The sequence below is a fragment of the Podarcis gaigeae genome, assembly GCF_964106915.1.
Source record: "Podarcis gaigeae genome assembly, chromosome: 9".
Lineage (NCBI taxonomy): Eukaryota > Metazoa > Chordata > Lepidosauria > Squamata > Lacertidae > Podarcis > Podarcis gaigeae.
This window is the reverse complement of record NC_139685.1, coordinates 3,906,050-3,928,370: the sequence shown is the minus strand read 5'-3', so window position 1 is coordinate 3,928,370 and position 22,321 is coordinate 3,906,050. Positions and strand designations below refer to the sequence as shown.

The window sequence follows — 22,321 nt, the reverse complement described above, 5'->3', positions numbered from 1 at the left end:
GAGCAAAGAGGAAGAGGAAGTTACCTGGCAGGCAAGGAGATTTTGTGTGGCTACACCCCCCTGCAGGACACCACAGGAGTGTCTCTCAGAGTCCTCTCTAGGAAACTTACAGGACTCTCAGCTTCAGCTCCTATCAAGCGCCTATCTAGTCAACATGCATTATCGGTTTGACTGCATTGTAAATATCCCACAAGTGGCAGCTGGTGTTATTAGGGGTCAGTCCTCCCCCAGCAGAAAAGATTTATTTTGGTGAAGTTTATGAAAGCATTCCACTCTGGATATCACAAGAGAGAGACACATGGAAATGATCACACCTGCTGTTTCTCTGGCATATGTATTTTTATGAATGGCATCCATGAGTTATATACTCATGATTTCGGCCATCCTTGAAATGGGCTCTTAGAAGAGAGAATGGGAGAAGATAATAAGCACATGCTTCCATCGGAATCAACAAGACCAAAAACTACTTAACTTGCTGGCTGGGCCCATCCCATGCACAGCTGAACTGCTTGAGGCCAGTGCTGTAAAGAAGAACATTCTCAATAGATATGCAGGGTCAAGTCATATAACCAGATAGAGTGGTACCTCTGGTTAAGAACTTAATTCGTTCTGGAGGTCTGTTCTTAACCTGAAATTGTTCTTAACCTGAAGCACCACTTTAGCTAATGGGGCCTTCCTCTGCTGTCATGCCGCCGGAGCACGATTTCTGTTCTCATCCTGAAGCAAAGTTCTTAACCCGAGGTAATATTTCTGGGTTAGTGGAGTCTGTAAACTGAAGTGTCTGTAACCTGAAGCATCTGTAACCCAAGGTACCACTGTAATTGGAAGAGACTCTGGTGGACATCTAGTTGAGAGGTTTTCAACCTTTTTGAGTCCACAGCTCTTTTGATGAATTACATCGGGGTCTCCAAGCTTTCCTTGTTTCAGGCCGGTGTCTTGAGCAACAGATCGCGCGGCGGGCCGGAGGGTGGGGGAGCACGTGCCCCCACACTATTTTGGGTGCACTTCCAGGTCGGGGTAGGCCTGTGCGCATGTGCACAAGCTATTTCCAGTGCTCCTCTGGCCCAGAAGTGGGTCCCCGCGCTGTGCTATGCCAGTAAGAGTGGGCGGCAGTGGCTGGCAGTGGGCTGGATATACGAGTCCCTTGGGCCTTATCTGGCCCCTGGGCCGTAGGTTGGTGACCCCTGAACTAAATTCTTTCTGTGGCACCCCTGTGGGTCTCAGGAGCCCAGTTATGTCACCCCTTGCCTGCAGAGCTGGCAGCCTCTCACCCCTTTTTGTACACCCTCCCTTGTGGAGTGTTCCCTCAGCCTCCTCTCTTCTTCCCTCTCCTCTGGGCTGCCCACCCTTGTCTCTTAGCTGCCCCCCTGCCCCCAAAGAGAGGTGCCTCCTCATGCCGCCCCACAGGGGCCAGGGAAGAGGATGCCCCCAGTCTTAGTGACCCAATGGAGACTGGCCAAAGGTGAACCTGAGGCCAGCAGCTTACCTTGGGAGGCAGAGGAGGCGCTGCTGGGCCTGCATGGCAGAAAGGCTCCCCTTCAGCACTGGGCATTCATCTTCCAGGCAAGCCTTTCACACAGCAAGCACAAGAAAGGCCAGTGTGACGCTTGCCTGCCCGACCTCCCATTTGTGGCAGCCATGAAATAGCGTCTACAAACTTTCTCTGCTGCCAATGCTGCTTTGGCAGTGGCAGACGTCAGTGTTCACCCACAGACACATTTCAGTGGTGGACTGGCAGCAGCACTTTTGAATGAAATCTAAGCTCACCTTTTTCTTCCTTCCATCAACTTCTGAGAGATGAAGTTCCATTGGACATTTAACTCTTAACAGAGTCAGACTTTCAAATGTGAGGAGAGTTGAACTCCTTCACTATAAATATATGACTCTCGTATGTGAATTCAATCTGTCTCAGAAAAGCACCACTCATGTTTTCTGGCTACCTGGATGGTCTGTGGCATACTGTCACACCAATATCACTTGGTGATATTGCAGGGGGCCGGTCCACTGTCCCTCAGACCTTGTGGGGGGCTGGACTATATTTTTTTTTGGGGGGGGGAATGAATGAATTCCCATGCCCCACAAATAACCCAGAGATGCATTTTAAATAAAAGCACACATTCTACTCATGTAAAAACACGCTGATTCCCTTGTCGGGGGCCAGATTGAGAATGTGATTGGGCCGCATCCGGCCCCCGGACCTTAGTTTGCCTACCCATGCTCTAGGCTATCCTAACCTGGATCTTTTCAATACTACTTCTACTCTCAGATTCACAGGTTTCCATGCACGTGTAACATGTTCTTGATGTGGAATGTCACTGCCCCTCTTTTTCTGCTAGATCTCTTCCTTTTGAATAAGGTCTAACTTTCAGTTGCTATATTCCAGTCATGAGGCTTCTGCCACCAATTCTCAATATAAATCACATCATTCCAACATTAGACTCTCAGGTTCTTCCTGTTTATTTCCCATACTCTGTGCTTTACTGTGTAGATATCAGACACCATGGGGGGTTGCACCTTCTGGTTTCCCTGCTAAATTTCTCTGCGGTTTACTGGTCCCTGCTGCTCTCTGTGTGACCCATTTCCTTTCCACTGCTCTAGTTATCAGGATGGGATATTGCTTAAGGGTTGTTGCTGGGGTCAAGACTTAGTTTGGGAGATGCATTATTTTTGCCCTTGCCTGGATTATGTTAGTCTGTAGAGGTTTGGCAAGGTCTAGGAAGAGAAGGGAGGGGAGATGGGAGGGTGTTGTTTGGGTGAGCTCTGTGGGGAGAGGGTGGCCTTGCCAAGGAGTGCTTGTGGGAGGGGTGGATTTGGTGAGGAGTAAGGGGTGGGGCAGGGCACCCCACTCACCCTGCCACTTCCTCAGCTGGTGAGAAAAAGCAGTGGTGGTGGTTTCCAGTGAGATCTTGCTGAAATTTTGTGAGAAATCATACACTCTGCCATATCTCATGAGATCTCGCTGGAACTCGCTGACAGCCACTGCCGCTTCTCGGGTGCCGCTGCACAACCCAGGTAAGGGAGGCAGGATGGGGAGGCAAAACAGGGGGCAAGACAGGATGTGCTGCCCCTAGGAGTGGGAAGGGGTGGTTTTGGTGAAAAGTGGGGGGAGGGGGCGGCTTTGGTGAGGGGGTTGGTGAATGAAGTGAACAGGGGCACAGTGCCCAGTTCAGTATATTTCCTTAAAATGTCATGGGCTTTGTTTAATGACAAAGATTAGATGCAACTTGCAAGCACTCTTTTAAAAAAAGAAATAAAATTACTTTTTACTCAATAAATGCCAGAAAGTATAAGCATGTGTGAGACAAAGATGTTGAACCAATGTGGATTGTACATCTCCTGCCTTGAGCTATTATAATCTTGAGGTTTCTTAAACACTGGTCTTTTGAAATTTCACAAAGCACCCTAATTAAAACCACTCTAATTTCCTAACAGAGTAGGACATTCACACACATTCTTGCATCTGTTGAATCTCTATGAAATCAATGGGATTTTAAAAGTGGCTAACTTTCTGCCCATTTCACCCCTTATTAAGAAGCCCTCCTGAACAGTCTTTCTCATATTTCCTATTGAAACCATTAGATATAACCAACATGACCCAGTCAAAATTAAGGGTATTTTTTCCTCATTTTTTCCAGCAGAAGAGTTTTAAATGTGCCCAACTTTTCTATTGAAATAAATGGAACTTAAATGTGTTAATAATCTGTGCTAGATGATGATCCACATTTTTATGATTTAAAGTCAAATACTTGGTTTAACATTTTGCTTCAAAATAAACTGCAGATTCTGAAGGATATTGGCCATCTTGTAATTTTTAGGTGTGCCTTAATACCATGCAGATTTATTCCCGCCTAGAGAATTCCTAAAGTTACAATCTTTGATCTTTGTTCTCAAGAAATTGGTACCCAAGGTGCATATAAAACAGGCATTAAAGTGGCTTTCTACCTTGTGTTTCTTCATTAGCCATCTAGCTTACCACCCACCACTGCTGTGGATTTAAGGGACTCCACATAATTGAGTCTGTAAATTAACAAACAACCAGACAGCTGCAGAAACCGAGCCCTAGGTGGGACATTGGCCCTAATGTTCTCATATTAGCACATTAAACAAGCAGAAGGGGAGTTCTTAATTATGCCTTGTTTTATGGGAGCATGATAAATTCATTTTCCTGGCCTCTCTGCAACGTCAATGGATGTGTTTGTGCCAGTGTTGAATTAACAGAGATAACAAAAAAACGGCTCCCTGGATTGAAGGATTATTCCATGTATCTGAAAAAACATCAGAAGCAGGGTAGTAATGAACCTGGAGAACACCCCAGTCTGCTGTTCAGCATCTAAGCTAGCAGTTATTCAGCATTACAAACTGACAGCTTGTAAATGTAAATTTTATTAAATGCACAGCAATAAAAATTTGTAGGTTTCTGTCACTTTGAATAAAAGGCTTGAACCTTTTAAATTATAGCTTGTACAAGCAGAGGGCCAGAACCAGGCAGCATTCTTAAGCTGGGGCTTTTAAAAGCCTCATTATTTACACTCACTCATGTAATATCCTTTGCAAGATCCAGATATCCATGTCTCATATCACACACGGGGATGACAGACAGCCTTGCATTTCATACCTCTTAAAAAAATATGGCAGGCCATACATAAAACTTGGCTCCCTTGGCCCTAGAGGGCCAGATAATGAAACAAAAATTTAAAGCAATCATATAACTAGTCTATTTTAGGACTGTTCTCCCTTAAACCACACATACTGGGTGCGCATACATCCCTTTAGTGTGAAAAGTGGGTACAAGATTTAGGACAGGGGTGAGGAACCCATGACCTTTGTTCAATTTCATGTGGGTGGGAGGAACCCAGAGGGAGAGGCATAGGGCCAGGGGGTGGGAATGAGGCAGGAGGAAGCGGAATTGATGGAGCAATGGAAGGAAGAGGTTGAGTTCTCAGCAAGAGACCAGTTCATCTTGAATTACTTTGGAGCACTGGTTCTCAATTAGCAAAGTAGTGTGCACATACACACCGCTTTTCAAAAGCCATGCCATGAAAAAAATGAAAAATTTGATACCTCTGTGGTAGTTTTTGTTATGTCCCTGGACCACCAATTGGGAACCATTCCTTCAGAGAGTTAGCACACAGCTCGAAAGTTTGCTGCGAATTAAATACAGTACCGGTACTTGCTGTATGAATTTGTGTGTGGAACTTTCCCTCATAATCTGCCTTGGTAACAGGGTCAGCTAAAGTTCTATCCAAATCAAGGTCATGGTCACTCATGTACCTGTCTTCCCTCTTTCTCCAGGCTCCTTTGTGTCTTATGAAATGTCCTTTCAGAGGCATGTACAAAACTCAGCAGTATCATATTTATATAGAGTGAACAGATGCGAAAGAGAAAAATAGTGATGTATGTCAATGAGTACTGAAATAATGTGTTTGAGATGAAAGTTAAGCATTAGGCTGCAACTCTAAGCACCCTTACTATGGAGCAACACCCTGCTGAACACAATGGGACCTCTAAGTAAACATACTTAGGGTTTTACTGCATGTTGCATTTAACTTGTAGCATGGAGAGGTGTCTTACGGTTGAATAAAACTGCTTAGGTTTGTGCTCATATAAGAACAGCAATCTATATTAAGCAATACTGAGCAATTCTGTTTTCAATTTAGTTTTTATTAAAGGTTTTATTGTGTAACAAACAAATACACAACGAAAAGTACATATAGTGTCTCCACTTTCAATTCAGTCTTTTTCGCAGTTTGTATACATTTGGTATGAGACACTTTTGTCATATGGATTTTGAGATGGGGGGGGATAATTATATTTCTTTCTATTGCTTAGTGTTTGTGCAGGATTTTTGTGACAGTATCATGTGTGTCGATCCTTTATTTATATATTTATTTTTGTTTGAATTACAAGAGACTGGAGACTGGTTGGTTGCCGTGTGGTTTGTATGTGCGAGGGGAAGGGGGTTGTTGAGCCCATCTAGTCCCACACCCTGTTCTCAGAGTGGTCCTTAAGGGAAACCAGGGAGCAGAACTTGAGCACAAGAGCACTTTCCACGGTTCCCAGCAACTGGCATTTGCAAGCATTGCTGCCTCCCAACTGTAGCAGCAGAGCACAGTCTTCCATTGCCATCTCCTTCATGGATTTGTCCAACCCTCTTTCAAAGTCGTCCAGGTTGGCAGCTGTTACTGCCTCCTGTGGGAGTGAGTTCCACAGGCTAACCGCGTGAAGTGCTTTCTTTCGCCTTGTCCTGAATCTTCCAGCTTCCATTCTCGTGTCATGAGAATGAGAGAAAATATTTTCTCTGCCCACTTTCTCCATGTCATGCATAACTTTATAAGCAGGAGGGTGTCAAACCATGGTTTTTATAAGCCGCCTGTGTGCGTCAAACCATGGTTTTCCAATTTTGGAAATTGCAGGCAAAGCAACGCGCATGCCCAAATCTCCCTCCCTCGTGCTCCTCTGCCATTGGCGGACGCTTCCGGCGCCCCGCCCACTCCCTCAGGTAACGGGGCTCCGCCTTCCTCTTCCCCCGCCCTCCTGTCACCTTTCACCCTCCGCGGGCCCTTAGTTACCGCGCCGGCCTTGTTCCGAAGCCCCAGACGCCGCGGCTGCCCAGTCCAGGGCTCCGGATCGAACCATTCCTTTAGAGGGGGGGGGAGGCTCTCCAGTCCGTGCTCTCAGGCGGCGGCGGCGGCGGCGGCGGCTCCTCGCGGTTCCCTCTTCTCTGCGTCCCTCGGCGCCGCTTAACTCCCGTTTCTGCCTCTTCTCCCGCGCGGTGGCCTCTCCGCGGCCGTGTCCGTCGCCGGCTCCCCCCCTCTTCTCCTGCCAGGTGGTCTCGCCCAGCGTCGGCGTTAACGGAAAGCGCTGAGGGGGCCGAAGATGGCGGCGGCGGCGGCTTGGCCCCTCAGCGACTGAAGGCGCCCTGTCATGTCGGACTCGGAGGAGGAGTGCCCTGAGCGGCAGCTCAAGTTCGTGGTGCTGGGCGACGGCACCTCCGGCAAGGTCAGTCAGGCCCCCGAGGGAGCGAGACTCGCCGTCGCCCGTCATTGCGGGCGGGAGGACCGCGCTCCCCAAGCGCCTCCCGCCCCGTGAGACCCCCCCCCCCCGAGGCCGGAGCCGGGCTTGTGGGTCTGTGGTCTCGCGAGGGATCCTTGCCAGCCCCTCTCCGGGCCGCCCTTCGCCCTCGCCCTTTCATAACGCCGGCCTACCTCGCAGGGTGGTTGTAGAGAGACGACAGGGACCAAACGCACAAGGGGCGGGGGGGGGGGGGCTCCTGAAATGCTTTAAAGCAGTGTTTTTCAACCTTTTGGGGGCAAAGGCACACTTGTTTCATGAAAAAAATCACGAGGCACACCAGCATTAGAAAATGTTAAAAAATTTAACTCTGTGCCTATATTGACTATATCTAAAGTAATTTTCTTGAATAGGAATCAAATAAACACAAAGAAAGTATTTTATAATTACTTTATTATGAAATAGTAAGTAAACAGAAATATGAAAAATTATAAAATACTTTATTTTTAAATCTTTTGAATTTTCAATTTTTCCCACGGCACACCAGGCAACATCTCGCGGCACACTAGTGTGCCACTGAACAGTGGTTGAAAAACACTGCTTTAAAGCACCAAGAGGTGTTTTCTTATTTATTTAGTTACATCGTCTGTGTTGGGGGGGGGGGAGTGATGCTACCGCCCCCCATGTAATTAAGAAAGCAAATAGTTTTGTTTTAGCAAACAGCCAATATGCACATTAAAGCGATGGTAATTATAACAATAATAGTGACTTGCATTTCTACTCCTTAACCTTTTAAAAAATTCCCATACCTTCCTTAAGTTTTGTAGCACGGATCTGTAGAACCTTAACAAAGAATTGGGATGTTCTGAAAGATATGTACTTCTCTGGATCAGACAGCAAAAACAAACAAACAGGTCTTTGCAAGTGATATCCTTCTCTTCTGTACTCTTAACAGCGGGTGAATAGTATAATTGTTTCTAAGATCATTATAGAAAAGGCATTCCGGGAGCACATGAGTTGTATTTTCTATTGACACCAAGTTGCAACCACAGACTCAATATCTTTCTTAGGAATTCATTTATGTCGGCCCATCCAAAATGCTAACAGGAGAACACTTAATCTTGCCTGTGTAAAGAATAAAGTAAATAAATAAGAACACCCCTCCCCACACAAGGATCCTCTCCATGATAGGGGCAGATCTGATACCTGCCAGGGCTCCTTAAAGCAGGGGGGAGCTCAAGTGACTAAAGAAGCGCCTCCTTGCAATATATATATATATATATATATATGCAGGTTTTGGTGTCCTCGGGTGTCTTCCCGTGTAAAAGTTGGGGTGTCTAGGCGACGTTTCGACGAGGTCTCACTCGTCATCTTCAGGCTGGTGCTTTCGGCTTCTTGTTACTGGAACAGAGCGGGATCTCAATGTTTGAGTTCCTATAAATACTGTAGAGGGGGTGTGGTGTCTAGCCTCCAATGTTCTGGGCAGAGAGGAAGTTCCCAGGCTAGTGTGCCTTTTCTTCTTTTGTTCCTTAATTACTTGAGAGATACCTTGAGTGATTTCTTGAGTGATATCCTGAGTACCACTTAGGTGGGTCATTAGGTGTGGATTAGTTGCTAAAGTCTTTGTGTCTTGACCTCTTGAACTTTGTGAAGAGTTTTCCTGAGAAGATGGCTGTATTGCACTTAGTTGTGCTTTGGCTTGGCTTCGTGTGTAGGGGCGAGCTGTGGTTTTGTGGCTTGTGTCAGCCAGATCTGTGTAGGGATTGCAGGGGGGTGCAGCATCCGGAGGTGCCACCATGGATTGGCTACTGGATGGTGTCAGTAATTCATCTGTGGAGAGGGTCTGGGTTTGGGTCTGGTGTGGTTGATTGGTGTTGGCGTTCTGTGTGCCTCTGGATCTGGTGTCAGTTTTTGTGGGGAGGGCTAATTTCCAGATGTCTGGCAAGCGGGATGTGTCGTCACGCTTGTTCATGTTGTGAGGGTGTTTCTCTATCTCGATGGCTTCCATGATTATTCTCTTGTGGTGATGTTCCGTGTTAAAGAGCAATTTGGAATCTGCAAAATTAATTTCGTGTCCTGTTTCTTTCATGTGTTGGAAAAGAGAGGAAGTTTTTTCTTCTTTTTTGACGGCATTCTTGTGTTCTGCGATACGTGCATTTATTCGTCTGTTTGTTTGTCCAATGTACGTGGCTGGGCAGACTTTGCAGGGTATTTCATAGATCCCTTGGTTTTCCAACTGGATTTTATCCTTGGGGTTTCTGAGGATATTGGCTATTTTTTGGTTGGTGCAAAAGGCTGTTTTGATATTGTGTTTATGGAGGATTTTGCTAATTTTATCTGTAGTGCCCTTGATATAAGGAAGGAGGGCCATGCCATTGTTTTCTTCTGTGTCTTGGTTTTTGGGGGGTGTTTCCTTTTGGATTAGCTTCGTAATCCTGTTTTGCTGGTATCCATTGGCAATTAACACATTTGAGAGATTCTGTAACTCAGTTGTCAAGTGGTCTTTGTCAGCCAGGCGTTTGGTTCTGGAGATGAGAGTCTTGGCTACGGAGTTTATTTGTGCAGGGTGGTGGTGTGATTGTGCCAATAGAAGCCAACAACCAACTTCCCTTCCTTGACGTCCTAATCTACAAAAAACCTGATGGCTCCCTAGGACACACTATCTACCAGAAAAAAACACACACCAACCGCTACTTACATGCACAATCACACCACCACCCTGCACAAATAAACTCCGTAGCCAAGACTCTCATCTCCAGAACCAAACGCCTGGCTGACAAAGACCACTTGACAACTGAGTTACAGAATCTCTCAAATGTGTTAATTGCCAATGGATACCAGCAAAACAGGATTACGAAGCTAATCCAAAAGGAAACACCCCCCAAAAACCAAGACACAGAAGAAAACAATGGCATGGCCCTCCTTCCTTATATCAAGGGCACTACAGATAAAATTAGCAAAATCCTCCATAAACACAATATCAAAACAGCCTTTTGCACCAACCAAAAAATAGCCAATATCCTCAGAAACCCCAAGGATAAAATCCAGTTGGAAAACCAAGGGATCTATGAAATACCCTGCAAAGTCTGCCCAGCCACGTACATTGGACAAACAAACAGACGAATAAATGCACGTATCGCAGAACACAAGAATGCCGTCAAAAAAGAAGAAAAAACTTCCTCTCTTTTCCAACACATGAAAGAAACAGGACACGAAATTAATTTTGCAGATTCCAAATTGCTCTTTAACACGGAACATCACCACAAGAGAATAATCATGGAAGCCATCGAGATAGAGAAACACCCTCACAACATGAACAAGCGTGACGACACATCCCGCTTGCCAGACATCTGGAAATTAGCCCTCCCCACAAAAACTGACACCAGATCCAGAGGCACACAGAACGCCAACACCAATCAACCACACCAGACCCAAACCCAGACCCTCTCCACAGATGAATTACTGACACCATCCAGTAGCCAATCCATGGTGGCACCTCCGGATGCTGCACCCCCCTGCAATCCCTACACAGATCTGGCTGACACAAGCCACAAAACCACAGCTCGCCCCTACACACGAAGCCAAGCCAAAGCACAACTAAGTGCAATACAGCCATCTTCTCAGGAAAACTCTTCACAAAGTTCAAGAGGTCAAGACACAAAGACTTTAGCAACTAATCCACACCTAATGACCCACCTAAGTGGTACTCAGGATATCACTCAAGAAATCACTCAAGGTATCTCTCAAGTAATTAAGGAACAAAAGAAGAAAAGGCACACTAGCCTGGGAACTTCCTCTCTGCCCAGAACATTGGAGGCTAGACACCACACCCCCTCTACAGTATTTATAGGAACTCAAACATTGAGATCCCGCTCTGTTCCAGTAACAAGAAGCCGAAAGCACCAGCCTGAAGATGACGAGTGAGACCTCGTCGAAACGTCGCCTAGACACCCCAACTTTTACACGGGAAGACACCCGAGGACACCAAAACCTGCATTCCTGTACCCGTGAAAATCTACGAAAGCATATATATATATATATATATATATATCCCTGTGAGCAGTGCTGGATTTACGTATATGCTAAACAAGCTATAGCTTAGGGCCTCACTCTCTTGGGGCCCCCAAAAAATTTAAAGGAAAAAAACCTGGATGTACATTTTCAAAATATAAGATAAACAAATAAAACCTACATACAGCAACAGTGTTTCACTATTAATATACTTCTTAATTGTATTGCAGTTCAACAATTACTTTGATAAAATACATATTTTGTTATGTGCAAATGGCTTTAGATACCTATTAGGTCCATAAATTACCATATAGCATATATTCGACACAAAAAACAGCAACAATTTGTTGTTTACAAAAGACAGCTGGGCATATAAAGGGCCCCATTACCTTTGGTAGCTTAGGGCCTCATCAAAATAAAACCAGCCCTTCCTGCGAGAGTACAGTGGTATCTCGGGTTACAGACACTTTAGGTTACAGTCTCTGCTAACCTAGAAATAGTACCTTGGGTTAAGAACTTTGCTTCAGGATGAGAACAGAAATTGTGCGGCAGAAGTGCAGCGGCAGTGTGAGGCCCCATTAGCTAAAGTGGTACTTCAGGTTAAGAACAGTTTCAGGTTAAGAACGGACCTCCAGAACGAATTAAGTTCTTAACCCGAGGTACCACTGTGTTCACTTTTGTCATTTGCAGCTCAGGGCTCCTCTGTTTGGAAGAAGAACACTCCACTGAACACAGTGGGAATTATTATTATTGTTATTATTACTATTTAAAAATAGGGTCATTTCAAAAATAGGATTGGGCTGTCACATGATGATTACGGGTTTTAGATTGCTAGAAAAAAAGACATCAAAACTTTCTAGGTTTTCTATTTTATTTATTTATTAAATTTATAGAACAGCTTTATCTTCCAAGGAGCTCAAGGAGGGGTACATAGTTTCCCCCCATTTCATCCTCACAAGAACTCTTTGAGGGAGGTTTGGCTAAGACAGTGGTTCTCAGTTCTTTTTCTCGGAGGCCACACTTGCAGAAAAAAATTGCTTGTGCCACACCAATTTTTTTTATAGATGAGAAAAACATTGGAAAACAGAAGAAAGAGCAACTAGCACTGCTTGTACACAACTACTTTATAATATTATCATGGGACATCCAGAAATTATAAAGCAATACAGCTACATAAGAACATGAATTATTTCCACAATAGAATTATAAACAAGCTTTAAGTATAAATATGTACCTTAAGTATGTATACAACCTCAACGAGATGTATGAGCTTGCTTTTGCCTGGTAATCTCAGTTATAGGATGAGATAGTTCTCAGTATCACTTGATGCTCCTCCTCTCATTTAAAAAAAAGATATCCACCCCCGCCCCCGTATTGTACTGAACTGTACTGTACTACATGAAAATGTTTAAATGTTTCTTTGTCCTTGAATCTTCCCACCACAAGCCATCCTCTCCTGCCATACCCTTTGAGAACCACTGGACTAAGAGATGGTGTCTGGCCCAAGATCATCCAGTGAGCTTCATGGCTGAGTGGGGATTCACACCATGGTCTCCCAGGTCATAGTCCTAACTATTATGCCACACTGGCTCTCCAAATAACTCTGGTATTTCAGGATTCTGAAACAGGTGAGGAGACGTCCCCACTCCCACAAGCTGAAGAGCACAATTTGGGTGGTGGTGGTATTTGAGCTGGTGTGTTGGCCTCTGCTGCTCCCCTTGAGTGTTTTCAATAAAGCTTTATTATAGTAAAGCTGGGAAGGGGCCAACCAAGTCAAATGCATTTGTATAGCAGTCTTTTTAAAGCTGTTAAATTCACAAAAGGTCCCGAAATGGAGATTAATGGTTTTTTTAAGTCCCTAACTTGATTAAAAGTAAAAATGAGCCTAGGTAGCCTTCCAAGGGCACTAGAATGCATTTTGAACTGGACTTGAGTGGGAAATAATGGTGAGTAGTGTAGGGTAAAGGGATCCCCCCGTACTATGCAAGAGCATCCAGCGATGTAGGTCTCCACACCTGCAGTCTGAAGTGGAATAGTCCAGGCACATCATTGAGAACTAGGTCTGTTACCAATATTGCATCCATTTACTTTTCAGTAGCATTCATTTAAGATGAGGAGGAATAAAGTTCTGTTCTAATAAAAATGATATAGCCTAGCATAAGGAGTGTGCCCCGTGCCCACTGGTGAATGATGAGGGGAAAGGGTTTAGTTGCTCCTAGGATAAGAGAGCAGTGGAGTCATATATGCAAGTAGAGCATCGCCAGGTCTGGCCCACCCATGAGGCAAGGTGAGGCAACTGCCTTAGGTGGCAGGATCCACAGGGGCAGCAGATCTGGCCTACAGCAATGGCTAGACCTGCTGCTTGGAAACTGGATCTGCGACCTGGGGCTGTCATCCCACCCCCAAGTTCTGCCTCCACAGTAGCCTCTTGGTGAATAGGAGGTGCTGCTGGTCTCCTCCCACCCCTTGGGGGGAAATGTTGGGGTCTCCTGGGCTCTGCAGCCACCCAGCATGTTTCAGAGTGAGCCCCTTTTCCTCACCACAACAGCCTTTGATTCCCACTTCAACCATCAGGTAAGGTTGATTTAGAATCATAGAATTGGAAGAGACCACAAGGGCCATCGAGTCCAACCCCCTGCCAAGCAGGAAACACCATCAGAGTACTCCTGACATATGGTTGTCAAGCCTCTGCTTAAAGACCTCCAAAGAAGGAGACTCCACCACACTCCTTGGCAGCAAATTCCACTGTCGAACAGCTCTTACTGTCAGGAAGTTCTTCCTAATGTTTAGGTGGAATCTTCTTTCTTGTAGTTTGGATCCATTGCTCCGTGTCTGCTTCTCTGGAGCAGCAGAAAACAACCTTTCTCCCTCCTCTATGTGACATCCTTTTATATATTTGAACATGGCTATCATATCACCCCTTAACCTCCTCTTCTCCAGGCTAAACATGCCTTCTCCCTTAGCCGTTCCTCATAGGGCATCGTTTCCAGGCCTTTGACCATTTTGGTTGCCCTCCTCTGGACACGTTCCAGTTTGTCAGTATCCTTCTTGAACTGTGGTGCCCAGAACTGGACACAGTACTCCAGGTGAGGTCTGACCAGAGCAGAATACAGTGACACTATTACTTCCCTTGATCTAGATGCTATACTCCTATTTGATTCCACCACCCTGTTTCTTCCTGTTGTAGATCTTCATGCACCCGTCCTTCCCTGTTGTGGTGGTGGTGGGGGCATTTTGTAGTTTGCCTCAGGTTTCAAAATGTCTTGGGCCAGCCCTGAGCATAGTGGAGGAATCGGACTCTATAGCAGAATGTAAATTTGCTGATACTGTGTCAGATTCACAGAGAGCAACTTAAATCAATCAATCAATCACCTTTCTAAAGTTAAAACTGTATAGAAATTACAGAATATAATTTTACAAAATATAATATTACATATTACAATCATGGCAAAAATAGTCATTAACAATAAATTAAACACCAAAAATTACACAACTGAATTGAACAATTTCCATATAAATCAGAATAAGGTCTAAATAAAGATGCAAAAAATTAATATCAATAACGGCAACAACCCCACCCTCCACAAAATCCCCTCAACAACACCCCAACCCAAGAATCTGTTCCGCAGCCACAGCTTTTGCATCTGGAGTCAGTCCAGGTCCTGCCCTCCCAGGCCAGGTGGAAAAAGGCCAGCAAGGCAGGGATCAGGTCTTTCTGGTCTCACAGCCAAGATAGTCTCGTATATACCTTGCCCTGCAGTGCTGCAGTTTCAGCTTATTCCTGCTATAAACTGCCAGCTTGCCCTCTCTAACTTGTATTACAAGCCTGGTTTAAAATTGTTTCTGGCCTCTTCATGTATCTCTGAAGTATGTACCATCCAAGCCATCATAAAAAAAATCATAGAGTAATTATAAGGATAGTTAAGATTGTTTTCTAAAAGTTTCTGGCTGCTCTTTCACATTTACAGATAGCCAAAATAGTTCAAAATGTGTGGCTGTAGAGCTAGAAATATCAGGCACTACTTGTATCATGCTTTAGTGTTCAAGAGTGTACATTTAGAAGCATGTACATTCAGGTCCATGTGACACGCGTGGCGCTGTGGGTTAAACCACAGAGCCTAGGGCTTGCTGATCAGAAGGTCGGCAGTTCGAATCCCCGCGACAGGGTGAGCTCCCGTTGCTCGGTCCGTGCTCCTGCCAACCTGGCAGTTCGAAAGCACGTCAAAGTGCAAGTAGATAAATAGGTACCGCTCCGGCAGGAAGGTAAACGGCATTTCCGTGCGCTGCTCTGGTTCGCCACAAGCGGCTTAGTCATGCTGGCCACATGACCCGGAAGCTGTACGCCAGCTCCCTCGGCCAGTAAAGCGAGATGAGCGCCGCAACCCCAGAGTCAGTCAGGACTGGACCTAATGGTCAGGGGTCCCTTTACCTTTACATTCAGGTCCAGCTTCATGACATAGCATCCTCAGGCCATGGCCCTGTCTCTTACCCCGGGTTCTGATTAGTGCTAGGCAGTTTGGTCTGGGCGCCTTCCATTTTAATTTCCCACAGTGCTTCTGGTGCAGCATTATTCTGGGACATTGTGGGAAGTTAAATAGCAACTTGCTGCTCAGGGAATGAACTGATATAGGTGGAGGTGCGCCAAGACTCACTTTGCCAAGGACACACCGCTACTTCTTGGTCTTTGATAATTGAACTGTTTGTTTTAGTTTATATGTATTGTATGGTATTTGGGGGTGGATTTGTTTTCATTATATTGTATTATTTTTTCTAGCCGTAACCTGCCCTGGGATCTTAATGTGAAGGGTGGGTAATAAATACGATGATAATGATGATGTTGTTGAGAAGAATTGCTTTGCTGGATCAGACTATCCGCCTAGTCCAGTATTTTGTTTCCAACAGTGACTGGCTGAATGCTTCTTGAATCTAAAGAATGTATTTATTTTACATATTTAGTACCTCTCCCTTCAGTTCTGAAGATCTCCCAGGGTAACGTATAGTAGATCAAAAAACCCCAAACAAAAGCTTAATGGTAAATCAGCAGTAGGGAAAACCTATCATAACATTAAAACCAAAGCTGCAAAGTTTACAAAACTGGAGCTACCTGCAGACATTGAAAAGGTCTTCATGCTTGACACCGAGATTTCAAAAGTTGCTTAGGCAAGCTTACAAAGGGAGAGTGTTTCAAAGATGGGGTGCCACAACTGAAAAGACTAATCTTGGCCACTCCCTGCCTCATCCCTTAGTTATATTGTACAGAATTAGAGCAACTGCCTGTTTATCCCCGCTGGTGGTAGTTCTCCACAGGCCTTTCTGTTTTCTGATACCTCATATCCTTTAACTGAAGATGCTGGGAACTGAATCTGGGACCATGCACATGTGAAGCAATGCACTATATTAGTGTGGGAAACCTGTGGCTTGTCAGATATGAACAGCCTCATGGTGAGCGGCCAGGAATGATAGGAGTTGTAGTCCACCACATTTACCCCAGCCTTCAACTCTAGTGGAGAAGAACCATGCCCTCTGTCCAGAAACAGGAGCACTCAGCTTGATATCAGTGGAGCAATAACAAGCAGAAGATACAGCGGGTTGGGGGTTCATTACTGGTTTTTGGGAGCACTGAAATACGTTTCTTGGATTGTGTGGCACAGTTGCTTGCAGAGTTTTTACAGTTTCTGACCATGTCTGTTCCCATTGTATTGAGAATTACCATATACAGTGGTGCCTCGCAAGACGAAATTAATTCGTTCTGTGAGTTGTGCTGTCTTGCGATTTTTTTCGTCTTGCGGAGCGTGGATTCCCTGGGTATTAACGGCTTTAAGAAAAAGGAAGCAAACTCGCAAGATGTTTTCGTCTTGCGAAGCAAGCCCATAGGGAAAATCGTCTTGCAAAGCAACGCAAAAAACAAAAAACCCTTTCGTCTTGTGCGTTTTTTTTCTTGCGAGACATTCGTCTTGCGAGGTACCACTGTAATGGTTATGAGTGCCTTATATGACACGATACACTTGACTATAATATTGTACTCTGTATGGTTAGAATTATACTCTTCTAAACTTTTATCCCTAATTATGAACTAGAGACACTTACTTTTGAAGGAAGCCTTTATTATTTTACATTTTTAAAAAGCATTTTAAAGTGTGTAAATTACTTTACAGCTTGTTTTTTTTTCATCCTGATGATATCCCTATATGGAAAGTGACCATACCCTAGCTTTTAAGAAATGTAGGTAGCATTAGCAACTCCCATGTCGATAAAGGCTTTGAAATTGATTGAGATTCGCACCCAACACTCTTTCTTCAATTCTGACAAGAGTTGTGATTCATGTGTATGTGTCAGTGTGGCCTGGTTCAAATGTAACTGGACTTCTCACCAAACTTTGGTTTGAAGAAACTTGAGTGCTTCCATTTCCTCTTGTGTGACTGGCTGCAAATGAGACTTCCTGGTTTTTTTAGACCAGAGTTTCCCTGATGTCTGAAATTGTAGTTTAAGGACCACCTACAATTTAGGATTGCAAACCAGGGTGGTAGTGGAATGCTTAGGTGCGTGCCCACTCAAATCATGTCTAGCTGAGTGACTCTATTGTGTCTGAACTGGACCTCTTTCTCAATTTAGGTTAGGCTGTAGTTAATGAAGGTTACTAAATTTGGTTTACATGCATGATAGTCAGAATGCTTGTTCAAATCATGATTTCCAATTTCCAATTCTTATTTGTTGTAATGAGAAACAATAGTTTGAAAAAATGGCACTGAAGTGGCAAACTGTGGAAAGAAGCAGCTATACCCCACCAGCAAATAGTGCACAAAGGAAGAAGTTATTTTGCAGAAATGTTTTTGTGAGAAACTTTTCTTTCTGTAAATTCTCATTTTCTTCTGAAAAATTAGAGGGCAAAAATTCAGTGCAGCCTTAATTGAAAACATTTGACCGGCGAACCCACTCTAGCAGGAAGGGAAATGGAATATAGGGTGCTAGTAGATTTGTCAGCCAGACTAGGCTTGTGGAGACGAGAAGGAAGTGCTGCTGTGGAATGCAAAGAAAACCACAAGGAAAAGACTAAAGAAAAGTATTTACTGGAAGTTAAGTTTGGAGAGTATAAATACATGATATAGCAAAAGAGTGGTTAGTTAGAGGATGATTAATCACCCCCTTTAATAACAGCTAATGAAATGAACAGGCTGTAGGATTAAGACAGATGTACCTGAAGTTCACATGGAAGGAATTTTAACAGTTGTATGTTGTTCCCTCTCTTTCTTCTATTCTTCTGAGACTTAGAATCCTCAGTTTCAGCAAATCAGCTAGGAATGCCGAGGGCTACTTTGGGAATCTTAAACTGTAAAAGGCCCCCATGTTTGACAACTGCGCTGAAGACCCAATAACTTGTCTGTTTCTGCTGAATACAGATTACTAGCAGCACTTCACGCCAGAACTCTTATAGCTCTTCGCTTTCTGGGTACTCTTCTGGATGTTTCGACATATAAGCAATGTTTCTTAACCACCTGAGCCTAGAATGGGGCCTTCGGGTTTATTATTTTGGCTCCTGAGGCCAAGAAGAGATTTGTTTATTTGTTTATGAGTACTTCTTGAGGCTTTATTTGTAGTACTTAGATTCCAGTGAAAGCAAATTACCAAAGATCGTAAATCAGATATAATGGATTCATTTTTAATTCCTCAGTGTTTTGGTTTTTGTTTTTTTAAAACTTGGCTATGTTACATATTGGTCTCTCTTTCTCTCCCCACAACCCCCTGAGCTGTTGGTATAGGGCACTTTACATTTATCAATTGCAAAGTAATAAGGCACCCATCTCCTGATTTTTCTGCTCTAAATTCTTTTGCATTAAGTGGAGATCATGAAAGTTGTCCTAGAAAACTTCGCTGAGTTGTTGAAAACTTCTTGCACTTATTGGCAGATGTAAACCCAAAGAGTGTGTTCATTAATGCCTCTAGAAACCTCTTAGGGAATATTGAGTGTCACACAGTGATAAAGTCAATATTTACAGTATCCCATAAATCAAGGATGGGAGGATACTGTATATAACCTTTCTGAATTGGAAAAAATTAAATATTCCTATACAATTTCTTATGAAAATACAGGAATATTTTAAGGTAGGAATCTGTTTGCAAAATGAGGGTAGTTTTGGTCATTTCTTCCATTTATTTATTATGTCTGACATTCTCATTTTTGTAGTTTTCTCTGATGTCATACAATTTATATACTTCCTATAAAGTTTTAAAATGCAATTTTGAAATACTGAAATATTTTCATATTGTTTGAAAGATACTTTTCAAATCAAAATGTCAAAATAAATTTATGGTGAATATAATTTTTAATTAATAAATATATAAACATTGAAATGAATTATGATACCACTTGTAAGGTAGGTTATTGTTCTCAGTCAGTCTGCAGCTTACAGTCTAAAATCCTTTCCCTCCCCCCTTTTTTCTAGAAAATGTATTGGGCTTAATTTAGCAGCAACACAATTATCAGTAAGCATATCTTTTAGGAAATGGATTCTATTCCACTAAACTTACTTTGTTTTATTGCTAGTAATATGAATTGGAGGCCCACGTATTAATAGGAAAATTGCTTCTTATATTCTAGGCATATCCTCTAAACTCTTGCATTTATTCATAACTTGAATATCTCCATAGCCTCTCATACATTAACATCTGCAGAAACAGATTAGTGCTCAGAAAGTGAGAGGCAAAGTAGTCCAGTGGATAGAATTTCAAACTTGCTTTGAGGAATTCTAGATACACATCCCAGTTCTTTCATGGACTCGTTCTGCGGTCTTAGTCAGGTTGCCTTCTCTTTGCCTTGATTCTCTTCTTGGGCTTGTGCTAACCTAGTGAGATGTTCTTAAAACATTTTTACTTGAACTGTACACCTTTTGGCCATGTGACAAGCTGTTTTTGCAACTCCAATCAACATCAAAGGTCATCCGTGTAGGGAAGGAAACTCAGGTCCAAAGCCCCCTTGGGCACATGAACTATTTGTGTGGTCTTTGAATCCTGGACAGTGTTGTTGTGAAGACAAACAACGTTCTGAAGTGCTTTGCTTGTTACAGTGCTAAGTAATTAAGGCAGGATCTGGAGTGTGGCAGAGCATATGCTTTACTTTTAGAAGATCTCTGGTTCAACTCTGCATCTACAGGAAGGGCTGGGAACAATCCCTATTTGAAACCTTGGAGAGCTACTTCCAGTCGTTGTAGATAATACTGAGCTTGATGGAGAAATTGTGTGATTTGATATAAGGCAGCATCCTATGATCCTATGATGTAAAGATAAATTCTTGTGCTCTCTGCTAGAGCAGCCCAGACTTCGTGTGTGTAGAATAGGATGTACACTTTTATTCTATTGTGCTCTCTCACTTTAGACATCAGTTTTGTGTTAGAAATTTCTCTTCTATAGTTTTAGAATTGGTATCCTATCTGTTGACAGGAACCCCCCCCCAAAAAAAAACACCAGTTGGGAAGCTCTGATTTAAAACTTGCCTAGTTTTCATTTTATTATGTTTTACTTCAGTTGTGTCTTCTGAGATATCAAGTGAACTTAATATGATTCTGTTTTTAGACATCCTTAGCCACACGTTTTGCTCAAGAAGCTTTTGGGAAGCAGTACAAACAAACCATAGGACTTGACTTCTTTTTGAAAAGAATAACACTCCCAGGTAAGAGGAGATTAACATGCATAATACGAAAAAATGTGACCAACAGTGAAGTGTTGAGAAAAGGACTGTACTCTTAAGCACATAAAAAGTTCTGAAGTTCTAAAAGTATGAACGAGCTTCAGTTACTAATACAGGATACTTACTGATGAAGGATTTTTTTTTATATTTACATTATGTTTTGTTGTGTGTGAATATTTAGATTCCCAAGAATGTGTTTGTATGAGGTTCTTGAATTTAGGATTTAAAGTAGATACACCATGTGCAAAATGGAAATGGAAAAATGCTTATTTTGAAATGAATATGGTTTTTAGATAAAATATCCCCTACTTTTACTTAGGTTGAGGGGATACATATATACTGTAACTATGGAACTGCTAGGCTGTGATATGTGAATGCTGTCTTATGCAAGGCAGCATGAAATTGCTGGCATTTAATAGACCACTAAAATTCAGGGTCCCCAGGCACTCATAAAAATACAGTTTGAGCATTCAAGATGTTTCACTTCGTGATGCAAAGAAACTATTTAGATGCCAGTTGTAGTACACTGCATGGAAAACGTAAAGAAGTAATTAAAAAAGAATGACAGAATCTTAAAGTTTGTTTCTAAACAATTGGGGGGGGGGGTCTAAAATGAGTTGATCATTTTAATGTAATTCAATTTGCAAGCATAAAAATATTCCATTAAAGGCATTTTCCCCTGGTGTGCTTAACAAACCAAAGCTGGAGAGAGCATTTTCACTATGAAACTGCAGGGAGAATTGATAATGTTGCTGCAAGATTGAACTTTTATTATTTTTGGGATGTTTCAGGAAAATACATATGAAGCATAGTTGAATTGAACAGTGAGCAGGATTTTTGTGTGTGCTAAACCTCAGATGAACTTTTCTGAAAATTGTTAAATAAGTGTCAAACTTAGAGGTCCTGAAAAATAATTCAGAATCTAGACTTCAGAAATTTGGGAAAGTTGTCAGGACTTTTCCAGATTTACTAACATTCAAACTACATAGATTTTTTGGATGTGATATTAAATCTCAAATATGGGTGCTTATTTTTTAGGAATGTAGAGAATAATCCTGTGTTGCCCACTTGGCTCTCTAGATGTACATACAATATGTATCATATTTTCAATAGCAGAATGTGGGCCAGAAATACATTTCTTCTTATCTCCCCCTCACCACCCCCAATAATAGCTGCTAAGCTTGTGTAACATATTAAATCATTATTGAATTCTAAATGGGGATTGAATGCTTGGGAAAATTTCTTTTCCTACAATAATTTTTCTCGCCAATTATAATAAAATATTACCCACTTTCTTTATAACATCTGTATATTTCTTGTATTTGTGTTTATAAGAACATTTCAGTTGCTTTTTGGTGGAGTACATAAAATTGTTATTTTCCCAGATTTTTTCACAAGCTCCTCTTTGTACATGATGGCATAGCTTTTTAGTTATCGGTGGTAATGTTTGTTGGAGAGCCATAATAAGTCTTCTTGTGCTCAAAATGTTTATGCCACAGAAATCCATTTTTAAAGATGAATGCAATTGTTATTTGAATAGCAACATTGTTATTTTTAAAGTGCAATAACTAGAATAGCAATTTCAAAAAGAAACAGTAACTGTGATTGAACTCATTA

The 22,321-nt window shown here is 42.8% G+C and overlaps 1 protein-coding gene across 2 annotated transcripts in view; it reads left to right on the top strand.

Annotated features, from left to right (window-relative positions):
* The first annotated feature begins 6,533 nt into the window (after positions 1-6,533).
* The window catches only part of RAB28 (RAB28, member RAS oncogene family), a 62,706-nt gene continuing 46,918 nt past the window's right edge, over positions 6,534-22,321 (top strand). For both annotated transcript variants that reach the window (XM_083698471.1, XM_083698470.1), the window contains exons 1-2: positions 6,534-6,999; positions 20,590-20,686. In XM_083698471.1, the coding sequence (XP_083554597.1) occupies positions 6,925-6,999; positions 20,590-20,686 (172 nt within the window). In that variant the 5' untranslated portion in view covers positions 6,534-6,924. The remainder of the gene's footprint in view (positions 7,000-20,589; positions 20,687-22,321) is intronic.